A 12,334-nucleotide genomic window follows, 5' to 3' on the forward strand; every position below is an offset into this window, starting at 1 on the left:
GAGGCCGTTGATAAAGCGAGATGATTCATAACAGATTCATTTCCTGCATGTCCGCCGTCACCAGTATTGCCAGTATTGCCACGACAATAAAGCATTTCATTGCAGTATTGCCTGGCAACTAGTTTTCATACATTACCTAAGATTAGCCTACACTAGCTTATCGTCATGACTTGGTGAACAATGTTTTTCCTATGTGTTTTTCCTGATGCATTCTACTGTCAGGGACTGACTCAAGAGAATAGTTATGAATATATGTTATTATATCCAGTTTCACTCTACATATTTTGTTGATGTAGCCTAGTTTATTGTAAAAGCATTAACTTTCTTTCACAGTGTTTCCTCTTCATTTTGTAGTGGCAGCTGCTGCTTCAGAATTAGGACAGGCACACAATATTGTCAGGGTACATCAGGATATACGTGCCCTCAGCTAGCTGGTGCTCACATCATTCCAATTTAACAGTAATCAGCAATACCAATCAGCGGTACCTGTCTTTTTATTCCAAAAACATTGTTTTTATAGATCTCAGACTTGTCTCCACAGATCATTTTATCCAGAGTGCTAAATTTAGTGGTATTTGAGTAGTGGTATTGTCCACAACACGCCATCAAGAGCTTCCATTTACTGTACCATAGGCTATGGTGTGGTATGTTTGTCAACAATATGGCAAAAACTACAGCTACAGTGTTCGCAAAACTTGGTGGAAAGGTGTGGTCCAGCTTTGTGCAAACCAAAAGCATACGTGACATTGATCAGTCAGCCAGCCAGAGTAGGTAGGAGACGCAGCAGGGACCAGTAAACCAGTGGTTTCCTGTGTAGAGAGTTTGTTTCAGTCACTGAAAGGACATGAAAATGCAAAACATGTGATGTTAAATAATAATATAAAACAGATTTAACAGATAGTTAAAACAGATAATGCAAAAGTTAGGGCTGCACGATTATGGCCAAAATGATAATCACAATTATTTTGATCAGTATTGAGATCACGATTATTTATCACGATTATTCATTCATTTTAGTGACAAATACTGTATATATTTTTCCCTAAACATATTGGACTTGCTATCTGACCCAACCAAATTCTTCCCCCACATTTACTCCCCTAAATTACTGCAAATATAGACTTGGCTGCGACTTTTGAACAGTTTTTGTGCGTGCTACTTTGTTAATATTTGGGGGGACTGCGAGTGAGGGGCTGCGACCGCACAGCCCAGGCTGAAGTGCCGTGAGCAAATGAAGGGCAAAAACAATATATTTAAGGCCGTCACACACGGCCGGTGTTCTGTCAAACTTGGCTACCAGTCCAGTTATGCTACCACGCAAGCGCAGTGGAAAAGGAAACTCACAATCCACTGTTAGAACTAGAAGTTACCACTTACTGTAATTCATATTTCACATTTGACCTAAGAACAAAAAAAAACATTTTAAAACAAACTCATTAGTAAAATAAGCACACATTTTCTTGATATACATCTTGCAACACACACACACACATAGCCCATATCAATACCCACCCCCCTCTAAGTGTAAGCAGTTGTACTGAGGTGGTGTTAATCTTTCACCTCCACAACAAAAACATTTTCATTGTGTACAGACCATGGGGAACAAGTCAAGAAGTTTGCTATTTGCAACAGCAGACTAAAATATAACTATATTGCGACTCTACAGTAGCCAAAAATACATAAACCTGCATAGTGTAGGCCTACCTTTAAGTGATGTTCCGAAATAAAAGATGAACTTTACACTGACAGAAATTTAAACTGTAACTGAGATCGAGTGGAACATAGCATAGGCCTTCTTCACTTTATGAAGCGAGCGGGTGTGTCGGAGGCGCTAGTATCAGGGCTGTCTTTCAATACTTAACCCAAAAAGGCCAGTGTAAAACATTTTAATATTTCCTTTGCCCTTCAGCATATACATTTTGCCCCTTTTTGTGCGTTGTAGATCAGCTATGCCACCAAAGAAGAAAAAGGACATACAAAGGTTTTTCATTTTGCAAAGTCTAAGCTAGGCAAAGTAACCACACGAATAAACTGGCAACTACAACTGGTAGCCTAACATGACCAGGCTTTCAAATGTGGATTCTACTGTGAAAAAGAAACAAAATTTAACAATTTTTTTTATCTCTTTAAATTTATTTTATCTATTCAGTTCCACCTTAAACATCTGCTGATGTACCACGGCAGAGCCTTCACTTGATTGATTGGTCGAAGCCATGGCTGTATATCACTGACAATCTATGCAGACTAATTAAACAAAACAGTGTTTCCCACAGAATTGAATTATATTTGTGGTGGTAAGTTTGCAGAATTAACTTGAATGCAACAGTTTTTAACAAATTAGTGCAGTGTGGTTATGATGCTAACCAGATTTAAGCACAATTAAGTACAACCTGGAAAATCATTGTGTGGTGGTCAATGTTGATATTGTGGTGGGCTGCCACAAATTAGTCAATGTATGGGAAACACTGCAAAATATATCTTAAATAGCTATCAGTATTTGACATTGAGGTTGGACAACCAATTAAAGGAAAGGAGTCCTGGAAATGTAATTAGTTAAAACAAGCTCTATCTTAAATAGACATAAGCTCTATATTAAATAGACATAATGGGATAACATTGCAGTGGTGTCTTTTGTAATTAACAATATATTTGTTCTCAATGATTTTTGTTAATCTCGCTTAGTTTGTACGAAAATGTTCTACTACCTAACACAGTAGTCCCCTGAGGGATATCAAATTGTCACGCATTATGCACAATTTTTGATACAACAATAGAACAAATTGCAGACTGAAAATGAACAAAGTGGAATATTAAAAAGCCACCAAATGAGAAAACGAACAGCTAAATTCAAATACCTAGATGATCCGTGCTACTACAGAAAGATCTTAAACAGTATTATGCATAGCTTTTCATACAATGAGGCACCACAGAATTCCAACTGACAAATGTGGCTTAATGTGAAATGCCAAAAGCCACCAAATTAAACACTGTAAAACTGTGGTGAAAACATCATACAAGAAATCATAAGTGCCCACATTTATAATGCTGATATTGACAATTGTTCCCACAACCCTGAGAGAGATTACAGTATCAGACATCATCCAACCCAACCCACCTGGTGAGTCCTTCTTTGCTCAGTCACTTTTATCCAAGGTGTGATGCTGGCGGAGTTGGTCTTCCAGCCTGCATCCCAGAGATCTTTGTAATCATATTGTGTTTACATGCCCACCTGTATCCCAGTTATGAGGATTAACCCAGCTTTGGTCATACTCAGCATATTGTGTTTATGTAACGGATGCCAGCTAGCTTAGCTGTGGAACGTTGGTAAACCTCACTCCCCGACGCCTCAAGAGTGCTGCTGGCATGCAAGCCAGTAGCCTGGGCTATTGGCTCAATTGTTAGCGCGCTCACCTCCCGATCCGAGGTGCTGTTGTTCGCGGGTTCGAGTCCGGGCGTGTGCAGGGCTGAATCGCACAGGTTCAACACAACGCAGGTTACATTTACATGAATATCAAGATAGGCCTATCTGTTATAAGGCTTATCCCGGATTTGGTCATACTCAGGATATAGTGTATACAGGATAGATAACTTCTTTTCAGTCAGCCAGGATAAGATGCACTGTATCTCCTCCTACACCGTTGTTCCGATTCCTACAGAATTCAGTACATATCATCTACAGATCAAGTATAACAGATTGGCTCTTTCTGACATTTGATTTTTCGCCCGGTTTTAAGTTTTTAAGTGTCAATTAACATTTGGCCTATAATGATTTTTTGCCTTTATCTGAACTTGTAAAGCTCTAGTCCTATCCAAACTTAGCCTGGAAAATCCAGACCCTGATAATCTAGTTCTGTCATGAGTGGGTGCTACAACCGCCGCACCAACATTGAGTTAAAATGTTGACTTAAAGGAACTATCCAGAGTAAAATGCACTTTAGATCAATTTTACGGATGATTGGGAGTACATACGTTGAGTTGACATCAAAATCATGTCATTCGGATGTGTTTTGAGAAAGTTTGATTTTACCGTTTTTAGTCAAAACTCATTAGCGTGGAAGTGAGAAGGGCATATTATTTCGCCGCTACAAAACGCTATTTTTATACCTCTTCTACAGTTCCAAAGAACATTACACTTACGTGGTAGTGAGTAGAGGGTCCCTAAAGCCAAACCGAAGTATCCCGAGGTCTTTATGTGGTTGGATAGAGAGTCCAGAATGAATTTCATCAAGCCAATACCTTTCCAGAAATGTTGCCATGACATGGGGCGCAAGGTTCACTGAGGTGAACGGTTGGACAAACGCAAAATGACAAGGTGTTAACTAAACAATTTAGTAGGCCTAGGCCAGTGGTTCTTAAAGGACAATTCCGGCGCAAAATGAACCTAGGGGTTAATAACACATGTACCCTAGGTTCATTTTACGCCGAAATTGTCCTTTAAACTTTTTGTCTGGCGACCCCACAAAAAAATATGGCGAGGTCTGGCGACCCCACTTTCCCCAAACCCATTCTAAGTCCCTACTCAAATACCCCCCTCAAATGTTAACAACTAAATCAAGCAAAAACTAGAAAGCAAAGTCATTTATTTTATTTATGAACAAGAACCGAGAAAACCAAACAATCACGATTAAACAAGTGTAGGCTGCCGCCATATCAGATCAGGGCCCACTTCTCCAAAAGCATCTTAAGCCTAAGAGCGTCGTAAAGTCCCTCTTACGAACGTCTTAAGATTTGCCGACTGTTTCCCGAAACCATCATAGCTTAAGAGCATCGTGAAAACACTCGTAGATCTACGAGTGCTCCAGAGTACTCGTTACCGGCTAAGAGCGTCTTAACAGTACTTCTCACTGAGGTCACCAACAGGACATACAGAGGAATTACAACTTAGAATACATAATCCAATTTACGTTCCCATTCTTTATTGTGTTTACCTGTGATGAATCAGATTTTAGCATGCAAAATAGCCTACATTTAATGGTCATACTAATGTGATGAAAAGCGGACAAAAATGCAATCAAGTTATGAAACGAGACGTTGCCAGAATAGTTATAACATTAGACATTATCTTAGCTAAGTGAATATTTTATTAGGCCTATGAAGTAAAAAGCAGAGAAAGCAACATGTGGTTTAGTCTGTAGCCTACTGCATCAAAATCTAAGCCTACACATTTCCTCTCTTTTTTACTCGACTTCTTTCTTATCTTCAAACGTGTTCTTAAGTGGCACCGCGAAAAATTATTGCATGGTGCAACAATCTAATCTTAAAATAATTACAATTATTTATGTCTATGTGCGGTATATAACCTACTTGGGATGCTTACATGCAGATGTCAAAGTGTTTCTATTTTCGTATTGATGTGAATTAATGTGTAGATCCGAAGTTTAAATGGTAGGCCTATAGCTGTGACGTGCGGTCACCTGACATCACCGTCAAATCAGAGGATATTTCAGAACTATTAACGTGGACAGCTCCCCTTAAGAGCATCTTAAGAGCAGTGCATGTGCGTTCACGCTACGAGCATGTTCGGGAAACAGTCGGAAAAACCAAACGAACGATCGTAAGATGAATCGTAGAAAACCCTCTTAAGAGCGTGTCTCCGTCGTTATCGGGGAAGTGGGCCCAGAGCGCTATGTGCGTAGCGCGTACACACACAAGCACGCACACACACAAGCACGCACACACACATGCAGCATTAGGCCTACAACGTTACATTAATTATATTTATGGCGATAACAATAACAATATTTTTTTATTTGCCTTTTCTGGTTTACTATCTTTAACCATTTCAATGGGAAGGGTGGGCATGCTTCCGTGAACATAGCAAGTTAATTCTAGGAGGAATGCTGCATACGGCGACAAGGAGATTTTCCTCCACGGTGCTGAGCCCACATGTATTTTGAGATGTCGTTTCATTTTGACAGGTTTTAAGCTCTCATTCGCCAGAACATCGCCGCAAATCACACATTGTGGGTGGTCGAGGTTATCTTTAACTTGGCAAGTGAATGCATATTCCAGAAATTCTTTCTGATAAAGCCGACGCGCCGTTTGTTCTTTTTTAGTCTCACCGGCCTAGACTTGTCCCATCTGAGGATCACGGAGGAGTAGACGGAGGCTCACGGAGGAGCTTAATTTTTTAAGCAGAGTTTGAGTTTGCATAGTGGGAGCAGATAGTTACATTGTTTCTATCAGCGGACCAGTAGCCCATAGACTGAACCAGATCTCGTTGAAAGACGAAAACATTTCTCTCTCTTCTCTTAACTGCGTGTAAATAAGAAAAAGGCAGAAAAGGCCAATATTATTTTCCTTTGTTTCACCTAATAAACTAAACCTAAAACCTAAACCGCGAACCCACGAAAGTTTTTGGCGACCCCTAGTTTAAGAATCACTGGCCTAGGCCTTAGAGACAGGCTTTGTGGTTAAAACTATGAAAACCAGTAACGTCACTGACCAATGATATACTTCCTTGTTCAACTTTCATTTTCAAAGTTAAAGGAACCATATGTAAGATTGTGGCCAAAACTGGTACTGCAATAACTTTCAAATTACTGTAGAGCGGTGTATCCCCTCCCCCTCCCCCCTGACTCGAGGTTGCCAACCCGGATGCCGAAACACTACTGACTTTGTGATTAGTAGATAGGTGGAGGGTCGCGCATCAGGCCAAAACACAACACAACATGACAAAACACAACATCAACATCAGTTGAGGGCTGCAACTTCACTTTTTAAATGACAATATCCTGGCCTGACTACTGTTGTCAGTGATATAAGTATTTGAAATGAACATGATTTCTTAATGTCTAGTGACATATCATTTATACCATTTTATGATTAATTGAAATACATTTCTTACATATGGTTCCTTTAAGAATAGCACAAGGTTACGATGTGCGCTCAATTTTATTTTGCGTATTTGAACAATGATATAACGAAACACTCCGAAAATGGGTTTTCCCATTGTTGAATATGAATCGTGCACATGAATTATACTTTAGCCACTGACTGTTATTTAGGCTACCTTAAGTTAGTATCTTGTAGTCACAACAAACAAAAAATCTGAGACATTTTCCTGTTTCTATATTCTGTTTATGTTGGCTATTTGTGAATGTATCTGCACAATGCATATTAAAAAAGATAAACTATGGTACATTTCAATACTCTTCATCTAATGACATAGAAAACATGATGAATTGAATCCACATCCTTTCACTATGCGCAACTTTATCCATTTACCTAAAACCGTGAGACTGAAAGCTAATTTCGTTCACATTCTTCTGAAAGTGACAGGCACTCAATTAGACATAGCCTATACACCACTAATGTGATGAAATTAAAAACAAGTGTATCATAATAATTTAAATATCAGTATGATGGAAATATGTTTAGTTATTAGTAATTAAATGCAGATCATAAAATATTATACATTTATTAACAAAATATATAAAGTATATGAATTCCAAAATATGAAATAGGAACTTATGACATAAGCCATCACTTTCTATGTGTGTGTGTGTGTGTGTGTGGAGGGTCAATCAAAGTCTAGGATCACCACTGATGCGAATGATCACACAATATTCAATATGTATTTCATGATGCTGATATCATGAAATAAAGCTCAATCTAAAAAAAATAATAAAATGGAACCTATATCATCAAATAACACTACATTTCACATAGAACTACATCTTATTGTGTGTGAGTGTGTGTATATACTGTATATATATAGATCACCACTCAGGTGTAATATAAGGCAAGAGTATACTGTAGGCTGAATAAGTATGCATAAACAAAACAAAAACATGATCATGCACTTGTCCAAAACAGCCTGCTCTGTCCCTGGGCCATGATCTGTTTTATGGGATCATATTGGGATGCCAGACACTACTGTTGAGCCTTCTGGAGGTGTTGCAGGCCTTAATTCAACTAAACACAGATGATGGAAGGTGCCTGCTTGGTAGCCCCAGTGAAAGGCTCTCAGTGATGCGTTGGTTATTTGGTTGGGCATCCAGGCTACTGGCAGCGCATGTGGTACAGTGAAGGAGGGCCGTTACGGAGACTAGGTACAACACGCGGCACGTTTGTGACTGCCGCCAGCCAATGTCGTTGTATCCTGCGCCATGTTGTATAATGTTAGATAGACTTGGTTGTTGATTGGCCCCTATGGGATATCCCATATATACAGAGGAGTTTAACACCTCTCCTGTGTCTGTTTCTATTATATCATTGGGGCAGCCGTGGCCTACTGGTTAGCACTTCGGACTTGTAAGCGGAGGGTTGCCGGTTCGAAGCCCGACCAGTAGGAACGGCTGAAGTGCCCTTGCAAGGAACCTAACCCCTCACTGCTCCCCGAGCGCTGCTGTAGCAGGCAGCTCACTGCGTCGGGATTAGTGTGTGCTTCACCTCACTGTGTGTTCACTGTGTGCTGAGTGTGTTTCACTAGTTCACAAATTGGGATAAATGCAGAGACCAAATTTCCCTCACGGGATGAAAAGAGTATATATACTATACTATACTACTATATCATAAGTCCATCTGCTAATAGAAGGATATACTCTATTTTATTGAAACAGTCTCCTAGTGTGCGGTTACAGAGGGCTTGACCTTTTGGGTTCCACACCTGACATAGTAGAGGAATAAGGGTCGTACAGCATCGTCTCTCAGGCCATAGATCAGGGGGCTCAGGCACCGAGGCAGAATGAGAACAAAGAGATAATTCAGGTAGCGCAGGTCCATGAACAGACGACTGCTGCTGGTCATAGCCAAGGCTCTCTCTATAGTTCCATACAACAAACTGTTTAGACAAAGTACTAACTGACCAAGGTGCAGTAGGACTGTTCTCTGAGCTTTCTTAGTCGAGTCTTTTTCTGCTGAGGCAGATCGAGCTGCCACTATAACACTGATATATGTGAAGAAGATAATGGCTGTCACAGCCACAAAGAAAAACCCATTGAGCCCTTGAAAGAGAGTAACTTGCCATGGTGCCATAAAAAACACCTGCTGAGTGCAGAACATTGAGTCTTTAAAAGATGCGGGACTCTGTACCAGTGCATATAAAATACCTATCGCAGGACTTATGCAACATAATATCCACATTACAGCAATTGAAACAACTGTCATTTTCTGTGTTGCCATCTCACTGTGGCGTAAAGGAAAACAAATAGCCACATAGCGTTCAAGCGACATCACACCCAGGTTTACAGCAGAAATGCGAACCATGGTCGCCGACATGAGAACGATCAGTGAACAAACAGCCTTAGGAATCTTCTGCAAATTTAAAGATAAGACGTAGAGCACGGAGACAAGCAGCATCAGAACCGTGTCATTGCAGAGCATGTGGGCAAACAGGATATAGCGAGGCAGCTCTCTAAACACAGGCTTACTCATGAGAGTGTGAAACATGATACTGTTGATGCAGATGAAAAGCAGGGACATGAGAATGGCCACAACAAGTTTAGACAGCGGCCCCTCATTCAGTTCCACCTTAAACATCTGCTGATGCACCAGGGCAGAGCCTTCACTGGACTGATTGGTCAAAGCCATTGCTGTATATGATTTACAATCTATACAGACTAATTAAATAAAATATATCTTAAATAAACATCAACATTTGACAGAGGTTGAACAATTAAAGGAAATCTCAAGAGTCCTGGAAATGCATTGAAATGCACCAAATGCACTTTAACAAGAAGTTACAACAGCCTATTGTATGTTTACACACACTTAATGATTATATATCAGTAGCTTTTTCTAAATTATGTGTAACAGTACCTTCAGACATGAACATAAAACACCAAAACCTCATAGATCAATGAGTCATGCATAATGTAAATCATTCTGACTTTTTCCTCTTAGTCTGTTAAAGTTTTCCTCTATGTAAAGATGTGTGTATCTCATGGGCTGCTCCCAAAGATACCATGGGCTGGCCAGAGGGCACCAGTCATCGTCTGAATAAAGGACACATCCAGTCTTCGGGTGGCGGTGTTCACCCGGTCCTAATCATGAGCATCTGTGGTGAATCTGATTAGTGTCAGTGTTAAAAACCTGGGCCTAGGCCCTGCCCTACACATACTTCCCCCCGCCCCCAATCAGGGATGCACGTTGTGCTTCTAAAAAAATATCCCCATTTTTAAGGAGAATTCCGGTGTGATATTGACCTAAAGTGTGTTGAAACATGATACCGAGTGTGAACGTATGTCTCATAGCTCATCTTGGCTTGTCCCCTGCACTCCAAAATCTGGCGCTAGTTAGCCGATGGTACCAACAGGTTTTCAAAGGGGGTGCCTCGGGCATCAGCCTAGCCATGCAAATAAATCACTGTTTTACACCATTTACAAGGCTCAAAGTAGCTCCATACTTCATTGGTAGACTTCCGAGGGCCTTGACATTTAAAACGAGACATTGAGAACTTTGAAAAAGCACTGGTAGTTTACTTACAAAACGATTTATACAGACAGTATCTTCATGGAGTTTAGCGTTTGCAGCCATCTTGAATTTAGTCACGATAAGTCGAGCGACGAGTATGAATGAACAGGTATAATAAGGCAGTGTTTTTCAACCACTGTGCCGGGGCACACTAGTGTGCTGTGAGAGATCATCAGGTGTGCCGCAGAAAATTACCCAAATGTCACTCACTGGTCCAGAAAAGCAACTGTTGCATCAAAGAATTTATAACCAAATGCCCTCATTGATTGTATGATTGCACTATTTGTGGTATGCAGGCATTGTACGGGGGGCCCCATGTCCAGTATTCACAGAATCATCACATATCCAGTTTATAACAACAATTAAATTAGATATAGTCACCTACAAATGGAACAGAGGGCGCTTGTTTTATTGAGCAGGTCTTGCATAGAAGCCATAATAAGGCCATATCTGTGTATTATTTGAAATTTTAGGCTATGGTATGTTTATTTTTTCTTCACACAGGATGTTAGTGTGCCGTGGGACATTTTAAGTGTCAAAAGTGTGCCATGGCACAAAAAAGGTTGAAAAACACTGTAATAAGGGATCAGATTCCAAAAAATAATTCCGTGGAAATGCATGGATTCCAGTTGCTGCTACTGGAAGAAACTGGAATCCATGCATTTCCACAGAATTATTTTTGGAATCACACCGGAATTCTCCTTTAAGATATTAGTTATGATGCAGTGGATCAACTACCAGGTGCCATGATTGATGTGCCTTTGAAGCGGCAGAGGTCTCCACTGACAGTTTTCACCTTTCCTCGCTTCTGTCAGTAACGGCTCCTACACACAGTTGCGTGCGTTGCAGTGCTGGAGACGCATCCCATTCACCGGCCAATCAAGTCAATCGACGGACGGCACCAACCAATCAAATTACGGTTATACTTCAAGTCATTTGCATAGCTACTGTCGGGAACACCCACTGGCATGTGTAGACGGAACGCAACTGTGTGTAGGAGCCGTAATACTCACAAGCTTCAATAAGAGCACAGCCATCCCAGTCCCAGAGAAACCTAAATGGCTGTCACCCGCTTGCACTCACCTCGTTATTAAGTGCTTTGAGTGGATAAGCAAAGCTCATATTACATCCTTCCAGCCCAGCCCGACACCTTTAGACTCACTCCAGTTCACCTACAGGCCAAACAGGTCCCGATGCAATAGCACTTGCACTCCACCCTCCCACCTGCCAAAGAAAAGCCTTTATGTGTGGAGGCTGCTCATAGATACAGCTTATGGCCTCCTTACACCAAACAACTCTAACAAGATTTGGGAAAGATTTTTGAAAGATTGAAGTAGCTTGTCCTGGCTACTAGCGTCCGTTCACAGTGTGTCCCATTGCAGACAACTCCCCATCCCGCAGTGGAGCCCATAGTGTCCCCTGCGCTAAAAAATTGGGGGGACCTTTTCTAGAGACAAATACTGTATTTGAAATGGCTGCATGAGCAACAGCCCCTGTGGTAATGACTGCCACAGATGCCATTGTGGTGTCAAATTATAATTAACTGATTCAAACTCAGAAGAATTAGATAGATAGATAGATAGATAGATAGATAGATAGATAGATACTTTATTGATCCCCAGGGGAAATTCAAGGTCTCAGCAGCAGCATACATACAACACAAACACATTCTTTAACAGCAGAAAGAGTAATTAAAGTATATAATATAAAAACACAACTAAGCAGTAAGGACAGTAGAAGATAAAGAATATGCTAAATATAAATTATACTAACACTTAATACAATATATAAAAATATACTAAAATACAATTACAAAAATACAAATTATACTAACACTTAATCTAAATCAATTCTAAAAACAGTATCCACAGAATTGCACTAGTATTTATTCATTTATATATTTTAACTATTTATGTAA

The 12,334-nt window shown here is 40.3% G+C and overlaps 1 protein-coding gene across 1 annotated transcript; it reads right to left on the minus strand.

The window, feature by feature from the left end:
- Nucleotides 1-8,568: 8,568 nt before the first annotated feature.
- LOC121709233 (odorant receptor 131-2-like) lies at nucleotides 8,569-9,534 on the minus strand. The gene has a single exon (XM_042092456.1). The coding sequence runs from the start codon at nucleotides 9,532-9,534 to the stop codon at nucleotides 8,569-8,571; it is 966 nt and encodes a 321-aa protein (XP_041948390.1).
- Nucleotides 9,535-12,334: the final 2,800 nt, after the last annotated feature.

Source organism: Alosa sapidissima, chromosome 5 (assembly GCF_018492685.1).
Source record: "Alosa sapidissima isolate fAloSap1 chromosome 5, fAloSap1.pri, whole genome shotgun sequence".
NCBI classification, from domain to species: domain Eukaryota; kingdom Metazoa; phylum Chordata; class Actinopteri; order Clupeiformes; family Clupeidae; genus Alosa; species Alosa sapidissima.